General features: G+C 41.6%; 1 protein-coding gene across 1 annotated transcript in view; it reads right to left on the bottom strand.

Moving 5' to 3' along the window:
- Nucleotides 1–21,864, bottom strand: part of babam2 (BRISC and BRCA1 A complex member 2) — a 91,059-nt gene that overhangs the window by 65,581 nt on the left and 3,614 nt on the right. The window contains exon 4 of the mRNA XM_080011759.1: nt 13,002–13,096. Within this exon, the coding sequence (XP_079867885.1) occupies nt 13,002–13,096 (95 nt within the window). The remainder of the gene's footprint in view (nt 1–13,001; nt 13,097–21,864) is intronic.

Genomic DNA, 21,864 nt, shown 5'->3' on the forward strand with positions numbered 1-21,864 from the left:
GAAGGGAATTACTGTCAGGCTTCAAAAAATGTGGTTTAGAGAGTTTATACAGTACCAGACACTTTGAATTTCAGGTACTCCTCACTTAACAACCTACCTGTTTAACGACCGTTCGGATTTACGACCAGCTCTCTGACCAGTCTGTATTGTTTGCTGTGCACAATACCACGGCGTGTTCGCTGCGTCTCAGCGGCAAGCATCTCATGCCACATCACCCTGTATATACACTATTATATACACTATATAATTCATATACACTACACACACACACACACACACACACACACACACACACACACACACACACACACACACACACACACACACACACACACCTCATCACCGTTCTCAGTCTTGTTCCCGCACTCTGTCAGTATTCACTACAATAGCGTTCACAATGGCCACGCCCCCTTACTGTGAAATAACAGGGGTCCTCACTTATCGACCAATTCGATTAACGACCTGGTCTTAGGAACAGAACTCGGTTAAGTGACGAGTACCTGTATAGTGAATTAGCTACCACAAAAAATTAAAAAATCCTTCTGAAAGTCAAAGAAACGGATACTCAACTTTGTGCATTTGACTGATTTAAGTAAGTGAAAGGTCTGTTTCAGGGCACAACTCATGCTGATGCCATTTGGGTGATTTGTATGGGAATTGTAGTCAAACAAAACAGAGCAGATGGGTCTCTCGACAGTAATGCCAAGATTCCCTGTTTGGAGGTTCTTTGCATTGAGATAAACATTGACATGATGTTAACGAAGAAACCATGACTGCAGTGGGGAGCACAATGTCAGGTAGGACGATGCCTGTGAGGCGAAAAAGAAAATCTGTCCTAATGGAGGGGTTATACTCTGCTCTGTTGCAACGAGGGAGTCATGTTAATGTCTTACGAGAGAAATCTGCTCATTTAGAACCATGTGCTGTTTTCTTAACCTGAACAGGAGTTAAACAAGCCTGCTGCTCAGGTTTCCATTAGAGAACGGTCTTTAATAGGGAGACTGAGTGGGCTTTGTAAGCTCACTTTTATTTTTTTCTACCCCCTTTGTTGTGGCACGATAGCTTGGCCAAACATCAAAGGTGCAACACAGTTGATTTTCTGTACGAGCGGGGTGCAATTACATCCATTACTCTAGAAAAAATAAAGTATGTCTCTTTGCTCATAAAACAGCCCTCGTATCTAAACAGTCCATCACGTAGTCAAACCGACCCTCCTCCACCCCCCTTGCCAAAGCTTTTTTTGCATGGCCAGAGCGCAAAATCAAAATTGACCCTGCTGAATGGAGGGAGCAGGTATGCAAATCCTGCCACACGGGAAAAGCCACCGTCGCACGCAACCACCTGTCACGTATCAGCGAACAGCCTTCTGACTTGTACCCAACCAGGACGAGGCCTTTTCGCGAGGGGCAGTCCTCTGATGCGGGAGGGAATTTAAATGCTCTATATTATGTGTGCAAACACTGTGCGAAAATAAATTGCAGCGAACATGTCGGTTCTAATAAACAGGACGCATGGGTGAGCTCTCGGGAGCGCGGACCGTCCATTAGGTGAGCAGAGGGAGCGGTGTAGTGAGAAGAAAATAAAAACGAAACAAAGGGAAAACAAACACAACCTGGTGGATTAATGACTTTAACTGTTTGAAATTTGCGGCTGTTATTTCGAACACAGTTGCAGTCCCGAGAGGAAACCCCTGTACGTCTCAATGAAGATAAATAAATACATGTAAAAGCATTTTTTGCACTAAATGCTTCACAGTAATGAGGTTAAAGACGCCAATAAAAACAAAACAAGGTTAAAGTTCAGTCGAGGATGGCGAGATGTGCGATTTATGATGATTAATCATAAATCGCGGTTCTTCTGCACGAAAGTGACCCAAGGACAATATTCTAGCAGGTTCTGGATCCTCTGAAAGTCAAAACGCATCCTTTGCCCCTGATTCATACTCAAAATATGACACCACAAAACAAAAAATCTCTCTGGTGACATCACCGCATTACTAGCGTGGGATGTGGAACAATTACAGTAAGTAGCAGGCTAGTTTAATCTGTTTGGAAATCTAGATGAAGAAATAGTTTCTTAGTATTTTACAGGACGTTGTGTTTATCGTGCTTTGATAATCTCTGATGGGGAACATTTATCTGCCGTGATATCGGACGGTGGGATTTGGAAAAAGAATAGGCTACATCCTCTCAAAGGTAGCAGAAAGCACAGGACCACGCCTCAGTCTTGAATTAACTTGACAGACTGACTGTCTGTCTGTCTGTCTGCCCTAGGGAGAAAGCTTTCCATTGTTCGTCGCCAAAGACACCACACACCCTCCCGTCCGCCATTGAAAGGGGGAAGTGAGGCCAAGGGCAGCGCCCGCTGACCTCATCATCCCCGTCCAGCACCCACCAGCGGTTACCAGCAACCTCGGGATTCCCGAAACGAGGTGGTGGTGTGCGGGGGGGGGGGGGGGGTCAGGGGTGCGGCGGGAGACGCAAACAAGGACGGGCATTGTCCAACAGAGGCGGCTGTCCCCTACCCCCTGGGGGCACGGGCGAGCTGAAAGCCAGGGAAGAGACTGAGGAAGTGCCGCGTCAGGATTGTGACAGAAAGGATCACTGAAACTCCGCTGAGGAGGAGAGGAGGACTGGAGGGAGGGAGGAAGGGAGAGAGAGAGGGGGGCAAAGAAATGGGAGACCGGGAGCTGTGGCGCTCCGACAAGCAGGACATGGCCCCGTGAAACGCACTCGTGTCGCCAATGATTTGCAGTTTTTCGTAAATCCCAAGTCGACTCCAATACAAATAAAAATTGTTGCAAAGTACTTGATTTCCTTTTTGGGGGTCTTAAAACCACATGAATAAATTAATAATAACAAATAACAAAAGGGAATCCCAGGGCTAGGCAATCTTGACAGAATCAAATAACACAATATCTTTTGGTGATATTGATAATTTCACAATATTTGGGGGGTGACTAAAAAAACAGGGTGATTAAGACACAAAAACAATCATTACTAATGTGGAGCTAATGACCAAGCAGCTACTAAGTGCCAAAAATTGCATTTGTTTACAGTAATGCAGCCTTAAAAGCAACATCGTAATATCTATATTATATCAATATATTGCCCGGCCCTAGCTATTCCCTCCTGCTACAATGCAGAAAATAAGGACACTTGAGACCTCTGGTCCGTCTTGTATTGTACTTAATTAATATAGTTGTGCTCGACAACAGTTTCTGAACACTGGTGAAAGATATGAACAGAGATAGAGAGAGAGGTTCCACAACAGATCACCCATCTTCCCTCAAGAGCGCTGAGCCAAAATGCAAAGTGCATGTGTCCGTGTGCCGGTTGTGCACAGATCCTGACCACCAAATGGATTTTATACGCTCTGATGAAGGCCTTGTGTGTCAAAATAAATCTATGTGCCAAGGAAGTCATTATTTTGTCTTTATTAAGAGGGAAAAAGTAGCACATCCAACAAATCATTTGAGTTCAAAGTACAATAACACTTGAAGAAAGCACTGGAAAGAAATGCGTTTCAGGGAGGTGACAAGGGTGATGAGGGTAGAGCCTTAATGTTCAGTCTTGACAATTTAGTGAATAAGGTCCAAAGAAAAGTCAACACAGGGAGTCGATGCTGCACTGATGAAACTTCCATTCTTTGCAATACGTTCTTCACAGGGGGGTGCATGTAATGGCCTTATAAAAGCCCTCACCAATATTGGTGGTTCAATTTGGGCCTCATCATGCAATCATTTTGTCACAATTAAGCCGCTTTTCCACCACATGGTACCGGCTCTACTCGACTCGGCTCTACTTTTTTTTGTTTTTCCATCAAGCAAAAGTTGTGGTACCTGGTACTTCTTTTGGTATCGCATCATGAGGTTCCAAGCGAGCTGAGGCGATACTAAAAGGTGACGTGAAAACACTGCAGACTACTGATCGGTCAGAGAGAATCGCCACTAGAATCATCACTGCGTCATTGCAGCACTGCATCATCATTGTGCGACATGGGACATCCTGCACAATCCCGCAATTTCCCAAACTCTTCTCTTTTTTCAGTCTTTTGTGTTACTGCCTTCAGCCTCTTCTGAAAGATAATTTGTCTCTTGTTGTGACAACCAGCCACATACCGTGAAATAAAGAACACCATCCCATGATACCTTCCATTGTTCCTGCGTGTGTCGTGTTGAAGATGACGTCACAGAAGTTTCATGCGTCCTCGCTATGACGACCAGCTACATTGAAGGGGTACTATCTGCAGTGGAAGTACAAAGTACCTGGCACCAAAAGTCGAGTTGAGCCGGTACCATGTAACGGAAACACACCATAAGACAGTGTGTGTCAAACGATGAAGCCCAAACTTGGCTTTTGATAAAACCCTACACCTCTTAAAAAGATAGGCTGCCGATAGCTTCCAGTTATGAAAATAGGACGCTTGCATGTTTGAGAACCAAATTTATAATCATATTACCTAAGAACATTATTATTATTTATATCAGCGGCATTAAATTGGATTACAACATTGCAGGGATTAATTTAGCAATTTTAAGTGTCCAAGCTCATAAGGAGCTAAAAAAAAGGTCGGAATACCTTCATAAAGGAGTATAGCGTTGCTGCAAACCTTTAGGAAGCTAGACGTCACAACAATGAGTGGCTACTTCATCAATTCCTTAAAACTGATCAGATGTCTTTACTTGAAAAAATCATCATGGTGATGATCCAAGGACAGCTCGAATATCATTAGCCTGAGATAAACGATTAAGCATTCTACAAGTAGAACCGTGCCACAGTGGTGGTTCAGGGATAGGACTGATAAATGTATATTTAAGTTGTATATATTATGTCTTTGACTTGTATCATACCTTGCAGCACAATGTACTGACTCAAATACAATCGTAATGGTTCTGAAATAACCATGGGTGACAAACGACTCAATGGCACTAGTGTTTTCCCCGGAGAACAAGATATACACCTAAATTGGGCATCCTCGCACTGAGGAGACCTAAGTTGACAGAATTATGTCTTCCTGTGCCATCTGTCTGAACCATGTTCGATCCAATATTTAACCAAGACTGGTGAAAAAGGGGCTGGCATCTGAAAATGTAAGATAATTATATAGGCCAAGGGAAGATATTTGTTTTAACATTTTAATGTGATTTTTATAGATGCTGGCAACCTGATCCAATAATTCGCTGTAGACTTGAAAGTGCGAGGCATTAAAAAACTCCCAAGTATTAAATTAATCTCCGCTAGTCTCTAATTCAAGTGTGGGCTCACGCCCTATTCCGCCTCAGAGAGTGCCAAGTCTAAGATCACACTAAATTGTTCCTGTCATGTGTTGAAGACACTTGGCATTCTTTTTCTGTAGTGTTTCTGTGATGCGAACCGTGTTCCTCTTGTCCAACGTTGAACTTGTTGAGGGAAATAGCACTTTTCCAACTACTTTGATGTGGCTTTGCGGCTGCTTTATTCCACAAGACCTACAATGTGTGACCTGATAGTGTCTCCACTAGGTCTCCCCCTCCCCAGCCAGTTTTCTCCTATTCATCAACTGGTGTTTGTTTAGGAATTGCCTGAGTCCTTACCTCCAGTCTTCTTTGGAGGCAAACAATAGCTTTCCCGCTAAAAGCAGACCTGTCAGTGGTGCTTGCCAATAACTCTAATAAAAGCTGGAACTCATTATTCCCATGAAGCAGGAAGGAAGCAACAGTTGGTACACTATGCCCAGGTCGGCATAACGCTTTATGAGCCATCTGAGGTCCATTGTTACAAGGGTAACAGGGGACGAACTGGACTGGCAGATATGAAGCCCTGGCCGGCCAATGGCTGGCTTTTAGGTTTACCAAAGAGTAAATCGAAAGTGGGAATGTTTCCTCCTCTCAGACTGGAAAAATGTTTGGACTGGCCTTTCTTAGCATTTAACGCAGTGGGAGCTGTCGAATTATTCACATTACGGACAATGACTCATTCTTTTAGGTTACAACCTCACTTAGGGATTGTAAATTGAAATGAATGGGAGAATGATTCCCACCAAGCCAGGCCCCCAAAAAAAGAAACACATTCCTTATGGGAGAAAGGCTTTAAGGAAATAAATTACTAGATAACTGCCCTAATTGATGTGGTGCTTAATGTTAAACCCCCTTTCTGTAAAACCTCAGGATTCTCAGCTCTGTCTCTTGAAGCTGTGGAAAGCTGTGGAAGTGGAAACAAAACAGGAAGACATGCAAGTATCGCATTGATAGCGACCCCCGGGGCCACTCAAACATTTGCTGCTTTGGCTGCAATAACAACCACAGATTTCAGCCAAGACCAAACACATATTAATGTGTTTTAGAGGTCACAAAAACAGTATCCCTGTTGATAAAGAAAATTGCCTTTACTGGCAATGGGTAATTCCCAAGAAGGTTTAGACAGGGGGAGTGCACTGTCAGTAGGCTGCTGCTCGAGGTGCTATCAGGGTTCGGGTTTAAGCCCAGACTTGAGTTTAAGCTCTCTGAGGTAGGGCTTGACAAGACAAGAAGAACATCAGTCTATCTATTCCCTCATTGTTTTCGTCTGTCACTTGAAATTGCTTTTATTCATTGGTCAATAGACTTGCCAAGTGGATTGACTAAATTGGCCCAAGGAAGCTCACGCATGGAACAAATAAAAGTTTGTTAAGTGTTTCAGTTTGCTGGCAAGGAACTGAATTACCTGGTCAGAAAAAAAAAAAAAAAAAAAAAAAAAAAACCAAACCTGGAATTTCCAGTGCAACGAGATGCTGCATGTATGCTGACATGTGCGTGCACTCTCTCACACACATACACACATAGTGAAATATGCAACACACTAGGGAAACTCCCAAAATGTGGTCTAGGGCCTTAATGGAGGTCAGGACAACAAGTCTAGACTGGAGAAATGATACAGTACATTGCAGACAGATAGGAATGGGGGGCAGAGGACCAGATAAATAGTAGGAGAATGGAAGGGCCAATTAGAAATAACTGCTTTTAGACACACAATTGCTGGATGGCCTACAAAACGGAACATACACATGCCTGCAAAATTATAAAAATAAATTTAAACGTCCCTTGGTGGCTAAACCGATATCTGGAATATCTTAACAAGTCGGTTCAGTTTCTCTCACAACCATTAAATTTGATTTGTGTTGCCTTGTCAAAGATTACAGGGAAGATTCCGGAACCTAAAACAAGGCTGCTTAAAGGGTAAACAGCCACAATTCAATATTTCAGGCATTTCCAATGAGACGTGTTCAAACATTGATATGTGGTATGTGTTGAGTCTATGTGTTTTGAAAGCAGACATCACACTCACCATAACTAATAAATATAATGTGTTCCAACACAGCAGCTAAGTAAGCACTGTTCATAACGCATCGCTGGATGAGTAAGAAAAAAAGGAAAAACTGGGGTGATGAAATAGTACATTCACTACACTGAGGCAGCGAACAGCCTTGTGCTCCACCCAAGCCTCCCTCGCTCTCTTCCTCTCAGTCATTTGACCCCTCTTGACCTGCCGTTTTTCCCCAGCAGCTCGTGGCCAGCCATTCCCAAAAGCCCACACCTGTCGTAAGCACAGGGTGTGTGAACTCACGTACGTCTACACACAGCTCTAGTCCTCTCCCATCAGGCCACTCTCCGTGATAACCGTGGGCGTTTTATACGAACAGGAGCCTGGTACACTGGGTAGGGTGGAGCTTAGGGACAACAGGATTGGCTCAATCCTGGGGAGAATTACTTGTTTATAAGTGGGGACTGGGAATACCACTGACCTAACTAGCACTGGCATAACAATACCAACGCGGTTGAGTCAAGCCACGAGCGACATCATTTATCATCACGACACAAAAAAACAAGTAGATGTATGGAGAATCAAACAATGGATGGAAGCACGCTCTTTGCAAGACCTCCAGCCAGGGGGGTAAAACAGAGCCAGACGAGGCAGAACGCTGACAGCTACACACCCATACACACATAATTAGTAGTTTGTGTGGTTTTTTTTTTCTTTCTTCAATAAAAGTAGTCTCTGATGCTCTTTGGCAAGAGAGACAACTAGTCCCGGTATCCTTGCCTCTTCACAAAACACACCCTTCCAATCCCCACCTACACCACACCCACCAACACGCAAAAATAAATCCAAAATAAACATCTAAAGCACACCAACTCCCTCGCACTCTTATGGTCTCTCTCTCTCTCTCTCTCTCTCTCTCTCTCTCTCTCTCTCTCTCTCTCTCTCTCTCTCTCTCTCTCTCTCTCTCTCTCTCTCTCTCTCTCTCTCTCTCTCTCTCTCTCTCTCTCTCTCTCTCTCTCTCTCTCTCTCTCTCTCTCTCTCTCTCTCTCTCTCTCTCTCTCTCTCTCTCTCTCTCTCTCTCTCATGGACTGGTCTAAAGTGGCCCAACAGGACTGACTTCAGTCACCCTCCTTCCATTCCAGATTTATTTGCTTTTGCTTAACCCCCCACCCCTCCCAAAAAGCAACCTGTGTTTCCCACGGTGAAGTTAACATCACATATTCCATACTGTAGAGGGGGAAAAAAGCACAACAGCTTCAGAATGTCCCATTTTTTTTAACGACCACTTTGGGGTCAATTAAAGCCTGCGCTTATGCAAATGAAAATGTTCCAGCATGGGTGAAGTGATGACTGAAGTTAAACGGCACATCATCACACGATCAAATGTTGTTTCATTTCGAAGTGTGGCAAAAGCTCCCTCTTCTCCCAAAATAAGACTTGCCAGGTTGTTTCCTGGCATGGCACAGTTTGACCTCAAATAGCTTTATGAAGCCAATTAACGACAAGAGATGAAATGTTTGACCGATTCAGAACAAGCCGTGGAGTTTCAAAGGGATCTGCGGCTGGGGAACAGCAGTGGTGGCCGGTTGCTTATGTGGTCTGAATGCCTTGAAATGTTCATTAAGCCTATTTATACCCCTCGGCAGTGCACCATCCCACCTAGCAACACTTGCAACAATACAACCTCAACTGCTGTGTAATCATATTCCATGGCTCATGGAACTTCTCTGCAGTTAAAGGGTTATTTGTGGGACCTGCGGCTTCTGTTTGTCTAGCCATCAGGAGCATTCCTTATTTTCCAAGTCTCTTTAATCTCTCATGCATTGTAGATTACACAGGCCACAGGCTTCTTTTAAATACCAAAAAAAGCTGTAGCAAAACACAAAGCCAGACAAAGAGCCTGAACAAAAGTAAGTTCCCAATATCTGTATGTGTAAAATATAACAGGTAATGTTTTAGTCAACTTCTATCTATTGTTTATCAAATACATTTGTAGTAGATGCTTAAAATCCTTATTTCTATTTCTCTGTCCCAACAGAAACATGGATAGCTAACCTCCTCAAAGTCCTGTGATTGGGGGGTAGGAAAAACTACAATGCTAAATAGGGAGGGCTAATGATACCCCTGGCTGGCTGTAAACAAGATGAACATGTTACTGAGACATGAGGAATCCAACTAGGCATCGGGAGAGGAGCTAAAATTAGACTAATGTTTACCCCTTTGGATAAAATCCAATCGCCTTTGCCTTTAGAGAACGCGCGCTCTGAAAGTCACCTCAATGCTTTAATGTCTTTCAATTACGATTATTAAATAATTTAACTTTTTTGTTTGAAAACAAAACAGGACTGCTATACTTTCAAATCTATGGACAACAGTTAACTTTCTGTCGTACGGGTACCGACATATTCCAAAGGCAGCTGCTTAAGTTTTACAAAGTGCACCCTGCCTTGAAATGTTGAGGTATCGTTGCCAAAAGCTGGTTCAGTCCAACATATCAAAGCATAAGGGGTTTGTGCTCACTGACAATGTGCAGGGAAAATCCGTAGTGGGTAGTAAAAAAAAAAAAAGAGAGAGAGAGAGAAGAGAGGAAAGGAGAGGAGGGGAAAGAAGGAGGATTATGAAAAGCATGGGCAGAAAGACGGAGCAACAATACCGGCAGTGAGAGAGTAAACAAACTGCGGGGCTGCCAAGGGCCGGCTAAACCCAGGTACTTCCCCTATGTGCACAGCTGGTTTTATGAGACAGTGAGCAATACTCCCCTCCCGTCTCCCAGACTCTGACGCAGCCGGGGGAATTTAACTTCTCTGTGTTAGGCCGCTTTAAAAATAGCATTGCGGACAACTGAGTGGCAATGGACTAATAGAACCAGCCATAGCGTTTTGCCAAGCCCCCTGAGTGTCTTTCCCATCCACCCAACCCACGCCCTCCCGCACGGTCTTTATCCAGCTGGACTTTTCCACGATGCTGCCCAGGGACACGCTGGTGTCAGAACCCATCAGTGACTTTCAGACACTGTGTGCACTGGGTAGTCGATTGGGTTGCAAAAGTATGTTTCTCTACCTCTGGTTGTTCAGTCCCTAGGCTAGGGTGTTCGGAGCTAACATATTGTGATTTCTATTTGTAATGATGGCTTTGATTCACAAAATCCCAGAGATCGATCTTTATAATAAGTACTTTTTTCTGATTAAAATATGTATTTTTCTGTTGCTTTAGCTTGCTTTGATCCTAAAAATGTCTACATAACCAATGACAGAACACCAATTCTCAACAATCACTGAGACATAAGTGAAGCATCCTGGAAGCTGTGCAGGTAGTTCATTTAAAATGACATTAACGGCCATTGCACACAATTTATTTGTATGTTAATATCAGTTTTCAAACCTACAGTATACAGTATGTGCCCTCACACACCAACGACAGGATTTAGCTGAGAGAAATTCCGGCACTTAATTTTTCAGATTAAGTTCCCTTTTTCCGAGGTTTCACACCCGATGTGTACACATCTCGCAATGCTGACAAAAATTATAAAAACTAGACACCGACCATTGCCAGATTTATGAGTCCAATGCAGATCCGAATTTTAGAGAGTCCTAGCTCACCGATTAACTGATGTTTTGACCGATATTGTCAAAAAGTTAAAAAGTGTCAAATCAATTAGAAAAAGTTATATTTTATTAAAGTTTATATATTTCAGAACATTCAACTTATAACCAAACGAATAAATAAAAATAAACACACATAGAACCTTTTGATAGATAAAACATTTTAAAGATGATATTAAATTAAATATATACATTAAACTTAAATATATGAAAAGAACATTTAACTTTAATTTTACAATGAACAAGCAAACAAGTAAATATAAAATAAACAATGGTCCCTCCCCTAAGCTATATCACAAATCAGGGGCAAAACTGCTTTACAGCAATCTTACGTTATCGGCACCTGGAGCGAGTGTACACAAAAGTGGATTTAACGCCTTGTCAGACTTCCATGCTTGTTTCGGCTAGTAACTTAAAAGTAGTGTAATAATAAACGTATTACCTTAAGTCTTGATGTAGAAAATATTGGATGAGGCATGAGTGACACTGAAAAACGTCTCACTACAGACAACCGCGTCAGATGCTGTGGATAATTCTCGTAAAAAGCTATTATAACAATCAAACAGACAAGTACAGGATAAATAATCAATGCTTTTTTGGTTTATTATAGTTCCTATACGATCACACTAAAAATGTGGACAAATCGGCTGTATAACTGCCGATCCCGATGTCATCAAAAAAGTTAAATAACGGCTCTTATAAAAACTACAAAGATAATACATTCAAGGATCAAAAACTAGGACCATGGGATTCCTGAATTACGTCGGAAAGCGGCTGTGGTTCAGTTTTGGGAACTGCCAATGTCTTTGTCAGAATTGTATATAACCAAATATTTCATTTTTTTCCACGTAACTATTGGTGCGTAATGGAATTTATGAAGGAAATATTGCTATATTTATTGGAGTACCTGGATTAGGAACAAAACTTTGTGATTTGTATTGGAATCTAATTGGAAGATCTTTGCGTATATGCAGCCCTAGTGCTATACTTTTGCAGCTATTAAGCCACATATAAAGTTGTATAATGAATAGCGGTCTCGTAAATTGATTGTAAGGTTAAACAGCAAATCAACATACAAACAACAAACAACAAAATTTGAGTCATACTACAATGGTAACCATTGATTTGCGTATTGACTTGTCAACAGGCACAAGCAAAACGTCTGGATCGACATAAAAATGTCAAACAAGTCTTTTGTGTTGGCTTTTTATATTGTATTTTTCTGGTAAATGCAAATCATCATGGATCGTGCTGGAGCTTGTTAGGGTTGCAGCGCAGCTGCTTGTATTTAAGCGTTGCGTAAATCAAAGCTTTATAGCTACTTCAGTCAGAGCAAGGCTGGTTTGACCAACAGCCCATAATAACCACTTTAGTTCATTTATCCACAATGCTGCAGAGTGAGGTCTTGATTATGTGGAAGATCTGCAAGTTGAAGTCAGATGTTGACACATTCAACTATACCGATCCAGAATAAAGCAAACAACGTGTAAATAGAGGTTCACAATCAATCTACTACATGCGGGAAATGGGGAATTTCCTATTTTGGTTTAAAAGGTAAGGTAAACATGCAATCATTGATTCATTTTCCTATGATTTTTATTAAGTTAGTATGCTAGTCATGACTTATCAGAGATGACTAGTCTTCCAGATAAACGTGGAGTCATAACAAGGCATTGCCTCAATACCTCAACTGTCAGTTAGTACAACATTTCCATCTATTCACAGCAGTATACCCATTTTTTCCCTCTCAGCAGCAGAGTGTGTGAGGCAATACTTATACTCCCTCCTACTACTGGCTTGAGTGCAGCTACAATCAGCAATTTAAGGCATCTGTCCGACATTAAAACACCGGGAAAAAAATGCAGCATGCAAAAAAATTATAATCACAATGAGAGGTTTACCAACTGGGAACCAAACAAATAATCCTGTATGAAATGCCTATTTTTTTGTTCGATTCTTGAATAACACAAAACCAAACTGGCTAAATAATAAAGCTTGAAATGCAGTTGAAAATGAAAGCCGATCGCAAGGAGCAAGACATTTGTTGGAACCGCGGCAGGCGAGGCGAGGCGAGTACTGTTACAGCAACACGTAGGAAAGAGAAGGGAAGTTTACCCACCGGCAGTTCGGCGGGTTCCGGTAGAAACTCGGCATCCTCCCCGAATATGAAATCTGGCGGGAGCTCTGGATACAGGGCGTTAAAAATGATATCCCCTGCAAGAAAGAAAGAGGAAAAAATAACACAACAACACAAAAACATTTAGAAAGAAACTAAAAACATCTGGCACCAAAAAATATATATCTCCCCACATTGAATAAGCTTGGAGTCTCTGCTTATAAAGGCTAATTATTAAGGGTCCGAGCTCTCGTGACGCTAAACAAAGCTCAAACGCTACACAAAATGGTGGCGTAAATGGATCAAGCAGCCCATTTTTTCCTCCTGGTTGCACTGTGCATGAAAAACTATATATTTTTATTAATTATCAAAAAAAAAAATATATATATATATATAAATATATGAAATTCAAACCAACATGTCAGCCTTCATAACATATGAAGTGCCTCGTCAACAATAGAGAGAAAAACGAACGGAGCCGAGCAGCTACACAGGGAAAAGAAAACACACAGCCCGTTTCTAATGCAATGACAATTATCAATAATTAAGGGAGGGGCCGTGTCAAGTACGACCACGCTACGTCATCAAGCCATGATCTAGGCCCCCCCAAGGAATCGGGACCACAAAAATGTTGAGAAACAGTGTAAGGGTCAAATTCCACAATTCAGTCCTACATCCTTCACAGTGGTTGCAGCAATTACCTTCTGATGCATAAAGCGTTTAGAAACGAATCACTCAATTCACTTTACAAGGACTTTAATGTTTTTTTCTCCTTTTGTTTTGATTTTTTTAAGCTGACGTGAGAGAGAGAGAGAGAGAGAGAGAGAGAGAGAGAGAGAGAGAGAACTACATTAGAAAGCTAGACTAACGACAAGTAGGGAGAATACAAGATAAAAATGCTAAAAATACAGAAGTGGGTGCTTAGAGTAGTAGAACACAACGAAACAATCAAACAACACAGTATTACATTTACTGTGGTTCAAAGTTCAATACTTTCGTGGCACCAACGCCAATTGCATGAACAGGATCCGCTATCACGCCAAATGCAGAATTTTGATACCTGCCGAAAATAAATTGCCACATTTTGTGGTGTCCAATGCCAAATTTTGATTCGCCACAAGTTGATGTCTTCAGTGTCAAACTGAAGAGTAAAGGCATATTCTTTATAAAAAATAAAAAAACAAACAAAAAAAAGAAAAGTAGGCTGTTCTTATTTTTAAAGCAGTTTCTGATCTTTAACTCAGTATCCATTCTCTTCTTCAAAAATAAATAAATAAATAACATTAAAAAAATCCTTTTAGGCTAGTTTTTCACTGTTCAGCTATTATGTTTCACAATTCTATTTCGGTCCGGGCTCGGCTGTTCTGCTTTTCGTGCCAGGGACAGCGAGCAGAGACAAACACACACATATGGCGGTGTTTTTCCAGTGGAGAAGTGTCAGAACAGGGAGGGGGGGATGAGGATGCCGCGTAAAAGAAATCCGTTACAAAAGACCTGGAAGTCGCTTTTAAGACGCGAGGATCCGATACGCTGGCATGACACTTCCCCCGGGGGCTGCGGCGGGAAATGGTGGAGGTCTTTTGGCAACGGTACATAACTCAAGATTCACAACTTCAAAATCGTACACTGGAGAGATGTAACGGCGGTAGAGCTTTTGTTTTTCGCTGTTTGTTACAAGTTTCGTGTTCATTTAAGATCAGGAAAGGCCAGATTTGGGGTCGAACCGATGGCCAACAAAAACATGCCGTGAGCACAGGAAGGGATATCGCTGTGCCGAATTCAGAAGAAAAGGCTATGGAGCATGAAGTCACTAGTCAGTTACACAAAATATACTGTAAATAGTAATAAGTAAGGAAGTAACCCCCAATAAAATCCCTGTGGGACACCTTTACTGAAATGGTGGAGGTCTTCTGACGCTGGAATCTTTTTCGATCCATAACTTAAGGTTCATAACTTCAAAACTGTACACTGAAGAAAATCGGAATAGCTTGCGTCAAACGTTCTACTTCTCCACCTCCGTCACCAGGGGAAAGTGACCCGACTGGGGTAAAGCACTTATTGAGGTCATAATGGCGCACGCACCCATGCGCGTGCGCGCACGGCATGCGTGCGTGGCGTGGTCGCATGCTACCGGTAGTCAGGTCCAGACGGTGGCAGGAACCAGGGGCCCTGCGTCCTTGACTAAACAAACACTCTTCCTCAGGCCAGAGCACAGGAACGCACATCAGCCGGTAACACCGCTTCAGAGGCGAAGCTACCACGCCAGACTGCTGCTGGCTTTTTCCATTTTTCTTTTTCTTAATGAGGTCTGCAAAGCTCGTAGACGACCCCATGTCGCTGTCGTCTTCCCCCGTGTCTGGAACCGACTGAAGTCCAATAATATATAAATGTTATGTAGCTACGCAAAAATTACAATAAGCGCTTGCTGCAGGGATTTTAAAATTGGCTCCGTGGCTTAAACGTCCTCGCGCTGATACTGAATAATGTCATTCACAGGCCTTCCTACAGTTGAAAGTTTGACTGAGCGCATTACTACCATGAGCTGATTTGACTGGTGTCTCTCTAGAAGAACTCAAGACTGTTGAAGTTGGGTGTACTGCGTGTACACCCAACTCCCAAAAGATCAGTAAATGTTTCCCACCGGGATCATTTTGGTGTGTTACTATTTACTTTTCAGAACAAACTATTAACTTTATGCTCCACGGCCTCTCCTTCTGAACTCAGACGTCCCTTTCTGTCCTCACCCAACGTCTTTGTCCGCCATCAGCTCCGGCCCAAATCAGGCCTTTAAAGATCTAACTGAACATTAAACTTGTTCCCAACAGCAGAAACGAATGCTCTAAATGGCGAAATAAGAATGAGGCTGGATATCCCACTGTTCTTCAAAACTCATGCGGAACACCTTGTCAACTACCTGAAAAACAAATCTACTAAATATAAACTACAATTTTGATTTCCATATACAAATCAAATGTATTTATCCTCTAAGATAATACACCTTCACTACTAATACACTGCCACTCTGAAGTCACCAGATGCAGTTTACCACAGTGCTGTTTGAATAATTACTCACAATTAAAGAATGTGAATCTAATACAGAGGTGTACGTTTACTGTTCAACTTCATTAAGGTTTATTACCGATATTCAATTTACTGTTTACATTTTAAGGTTTATTCTTCTCTTGTTTTTTTTTTTATTGTCTATTTCCTGTTGTTTTTTAGCATATATTTGTTGTTTATCATTAAGTTTACCGTATATTTCCATATGTTTATTGTGTACAGTTAACTGTTATATTTCCACATTTTTCCATATATTGCCATTTTCTTTGTTTTAGTTTTTATTCTATTCATCTATAATAATTCCCTATTTTGATGCAAGCTGCTCTGACGCTGTAATTTCCCTCCGGTGACGAATAAAGTATCTATCTATCTATCTATCTATCGATCTGTCTGTCTGTCTGTCTGTCTGTCTGTCTGTCTGTCTGTCTGTCTGTCTATCTATCTATCTATCTGTATATCTATCCATCTTTGTCTGTCTGTATATCTATCTATCTATCTATCTATCTATCTATCTATCTGTCAGTATATCTATCTGTCTGTCTGTCTATCCATCTATCTATCTATCCGACTGTCTATCTGTATATCTATCTGTCCGTCTGTCTGTCTATCCATTTATCTGTATGTCTGTCTATCTGTCTGTCCATCTGTCTATGTGTCTGACTGTCTGTCTGTCTGTCTATCTTAGCACCCATTTAAAATGATGTGGAAAAGTCAAATGGTCATTAACAACTAGAAGTAATCACAATATTAATGAAGTTGACAATTGAGTTGATTTCACTGACTCCCTGACCATCTTAACATCTTAATCATGTTATATTTAGGCTCGGGAAGCAACGGTAGCATGCTCATGTATTCATACTTATCTAAATGCTATCTAAAACGTAACTTGACGCCTCTGCACTGAGTTCTGATTCCATGTTTTATTTGGGGAACTCTGAGACTCTTTAAGATAAGAGGTTTATCTAATTTAGTTGAAATCAGTGAATAAATCAATTACTAGAGAGAACAAAAGTGCCTTCAAAATCAGTGAACACTCACTAATTGACCATTTCAGTATCTGTATCGGTATCGCTACGCAGTATTGTTAAGAGTACTTAAGAGTGAGTAGAAAGTACTTGTTATTGATCCCAATATATATTAAAAAACGGTATCATTGCTTCCCCGGTTTTCAGACGACACTTTCATAAGCTTCCATATCTGTGCAGGCAGCAGCCGGAAGTGGACGGACGTGTTCTGGCTGAGCTGCCAATAAGTTGTCAGTCATGAGGAGCTGTTGTGTCGATGCAGCTCCAGGCCGCCGCAAATATCTTTGAAGCGAGGCGATCGACGCCAGAATGCCAGACACCGCCGGCAGAACTTCTTACATAACAATGTGTACGGCTTCGTAAACAGGAACGACCTCTCAGATACCCATTCCATTTCTCCTTGTGTTTGTTTTTGGGACCGAATAAAAGGAAAATGACGAAACCTCATGACCTAGTAATAATAATAACAATAATAATAATAATAATAATAATAATAAGCCAAGTGGAGAAAATGTGTGTGAAAAACACTGTTATTGATACAGGAATGGGTAGAAATGCTGTAATCTTGTAACTTGTACCTCCTGGGGACAAACTGCTACTTGTCCATATCGGGCTCACTTAGGACCGGAGGGGTGAGGCTGGCCACACGCACGCACACACACATGAAAATCACAATTCACAGCAAGTGAGTGGGCGTGTGGATGACGACGCCCACTTCTCCAGTGGGATCTTTGTGCATGCTCTTTTCTGCCTTTATATCGTATATAATAATTCAGTATGTAAGCGCTGAAAACAAGCATAACATTAAAAATATTTTCATAACTGGGACAATTTGGTAGTAAATGTTGAAAACCACGACATTGTTTTACAGATATCTGTCGGGACTTGGGAAACAGCCCAAAACCGGAACAGTTCCGGACAAACCAGGACGGCTTATAACGTCACTCATTACTAGTGAGCATAGGGGTACAAGTTAGCATAGTGCTACTTGTCAGCATGGTGTTACTAGTAAGCATAGTACTCGTAGTTAGCATAGTGCTACTAGTTAGCATGGTGCTAATTCATGTTAACTGGCGCAGATCGATGTGTACATATATGTATTATTTCATATCTCATTTTCATTTCTATCTCTTTCTCAACTGCCTGAATTTCCCTCTGGCAACTAATGAGGTCCTATCTTGTGTTAGCTTATCTTTAACCAAATATTTCTAAGATGAAGTGTCAAAAGAATAAAAGCAGAAATTCTGCAATTTGATTTGACTGCCGCGATCTCCTGCGGGCAACGACTCAGGAAGGCAGTGATCTAACGAACACTCATAGTGGTTTACTAGCAAGGTTACGAGCTCGTATCCGGCGTGACGTCAAAACCGCTTTGTGGACGGGAAGACGAGACAAAAAAAAGTAGAATGAAACATTCTATAGGATGTTTCCGTTGTGAACTCTCATGAGTCACCGCCATTCCAGAAACTCTTAAATTGAAGTCATTCTTGGTTGTGATAATTATCATCTCATAACAACTTGTGGCGCTGGCAATGTGGAGCGTTTGGGAGGGGGGGAGGTGATGTGGATTCCCAACTGAGCGCATTCCAGTAACTCCCAGTGATGCAAGCAGTGTTTATACATAGTGTGTGCAGTTCAAGAGGGTTCGATAAAAGTTGGTATCTGTGGCGTGTCTTCGTCTACTGTGGATTTATTTTTTCTAATCAGAAGCGAGGTCAAATATGTTGTTTATGTTGGTCATATATGTACACGACTTGTTTAAAACATCTACAAAGAGTTCTAACAAGTTTGTATTGACGTAGGCGTGAAGGTATGTTCGTATTTGTTTATATTCGTGTAAACAAGTTCCTACTTTCTCAGACTGACCGCCAGCAAAATATGCAACCGCCCACAAAAAAAATACACCAAACAACGCAGCGTGCTGCTGGAAGAGCCGCGCTCCTCATCCTCCACCTTCCGCTTCATCCAATCAGAACGTCCCGTGAGCTGAGCGGCTTTCGGGACAAAACTGCAGTGAAGTCGCTTTTTATTCGGTCCCCAAAAAAATGGTGCAGACTCCGATAGAATACAACAGCCACTGTTTGTGGCACAATCTGCCGCTCAGTTGGACAAGCGGACGCTTCGTCAGAGCCCAAAGTTATTAGTTTGTATACTACACAAGATACTTTACAGGATGTTCCAGAATACGACTGTTTTGGATTCTTAAATTAGAATTGTATTATTGTCAATTGTATTATTATTATCACTTCACCATTGACGATCAGCTGTGAATCAGCTTCAAGTAAGTTGAGGGTTTCCAGGTACAAACTAGTCTTGGACTATCGTGCTAAATTGCAAACGGTCCAAATATGCCTCCGCCCCCTCTCTCTCCGCTCCAGTTTCACAACACGGTGAACTGCACTTACACCGTTTCCATGCTCAGATCTTTCCTGGCGGATAAAAACATAAATCTGTCCGTCAATCAGCGATCGATAGAGTCGATCGCTGATTGACGAATTAATCATAAATCTGCCCAAACCGAGTGCAAACACTGATGTTTTACACCACAACTTACCTCCAACAAAACTAAGTTCAGTAATGACTGAATTGGCAAACTTAGTGCACCAACAACCATAAAGAGGCAAGGTGTATCACTCAAAACCCAAATAACTCAGCCTTTGATATACCGCAAGTTGTTTTTCACAAATTTGACAGGTACTACACTGTAAGCGTGCAGCCCTTCAATACCTTGGATCTGGACACACGGGGATGAAATTGGTATTGACCTTCTCGTCCAAATCTGTCTCTTACAATCTCTTACAACTCATCTCTTTTATGCAACACCAATGCCATTACACATTTATTCAGTAGCATAGTGCGACTTTTTCATTTTAGTTTGTATCTCAACCTTGCCTGCGCTGGGTTTTTTTTGTGTAACAGGTATCTGCCAACAGCAATGCCACTACGGATTTATTTTGTGGGTTTATTGTGCAACACAAAATTATTTTACTTCAGGTGGAATTGCAATATATATATACAGTATAGCAAAAATATAAATATCACTATTTTCCCCAATTTCATTCAGGCCAACTATGAACTTCTTTCAGTTCCATGCAATGAGACAAATAAAGGAGTTAATATATACATATACACATATCAATATACACATATAAATAGACACACACATACACTTAACGACCGAGTTCCATTACTAGGACCAGGTCGTAAAGCGAGGACCCCTGTTATTTCACGGTAAGGGGGGCGTGGCCATTGTGAACGCTAGTGTAGTGAATACTGACAGACTGCGGGAACAAGACTGAGAACTGTGATGAGATGAGATGTATACAGTTTATGTAGTATATATCGTGTATATATAGTGTACACAGTATAATGTACAAAACCCAATTCCAATGAAGTTGGGACGTTGTGTAAAATGTAAATAGAAACAGAATACAATGATTTGCAAATCCTTTTCAACCTATATTCAATTGAATACACTACAAAGACAATATATTTTATGTTCAAACTGATAAAACTTTATTGTTTTTTTGCAAATATTCACTCATTTTGAATTTGATGCCTGCAACATGTTTCAAAAAAGCTGGGACAGGGCATGTTTACCAGTGTGTTACATCACCTTTCCTTTGAAGAACACTCAATAAGCGTTTGGGAACTGAGGACACTAATTGTTGAAGCTTTGTAGCTGGAATTCTTTCCCATTCTTACTTGATGTACGACTTCAGTTTCTCAACAGTCCGGGGTTTCTGTTGTCGTATTTTGCACTTAATAATGCGCCACACACTTTCAACAGGAGACAGGTCTGGACTGCAGGCAGGCCAGTCTAGTACCCGCAAACTTTTACTACAAAGCCACGCTGTTGTAACACATGCAGAATGTGGCTTGGCATTGTCTTGCTGAAATGAGCAGGGACGTCCCTGAAAAAGACGTTGCTTAGATGGCAGCATATGTTGCTCCAAAACCTGTATATACCTTTCAGCATTAATGGGGCCTTCACAGATGTGCAAATTACCCATGCCATGGGCACTAACACACCCCCATACCATCACAGATGCTGGCTTTTGAACTTTGCGCTGATAATAATTTGGATGGTCCTTTCCTCTTTGGCCCCCAGGACACGACGTCCATGATTTCCAAAAACAATTCGAAATGTGGACTCGTCAGACCACAGCACACTTTTCCACTTTGCGTCAGTCCACCTCAGATGAGCTCGGGCCCAGAGAAGCCGGCGGCATTTCTGGGTGTTGTTGATATATGGCTTTCACTTTGCATGGTAGAGTTTTGACTTGCACTTGTAGATGAGTGACTAACTGTGTAAACTGACAATGGTTTTCCTAAGTGTTCCTGAGCCCACGTGGTAATATCCTTTACAGAATGATGTTGGTTTTTAATGCAGTGCCGCCTGAGGGATTGAAGGTCACGGGCATTCAATGTTGGATTTCGGCCTTGCTGCTTACGTGCAGAGATTTCTCAAAATTCTCTTAATCTTTTGATGATATTATGGACTGTAGATGATGAAATTCCTAAGTTCATTGCAATTATACGTTGAGAAATTTTGTTCTTAAACTGTTTTGTTGTTCTGACTATTTGCTCACACAGTTGTTCACAAAGTGGTCAACCTCGCCCCATCCTTTCTTGTAAACAACTGAGCCTTTCGGGGATGCTCCTTTTACACCCAATCATGACACTCACCTGTTTCCATCTCGTCTTTGGAGTGTATTCAATTGAATATACAGTAGGTTGAAAAAAACCAAAACATTTGCAAATCATTGTTTCTGTTTTAC

Source organism: Zeus faber (assembly GCF_960531495.2).
Source record: "Zeus faber genome assembly, chromosome: 13".
NCBI lineage: Eukaryota > Metazoa > Chordata > Actinopteri > Zeiformes > Zeidae > Zeus > Zeus faber.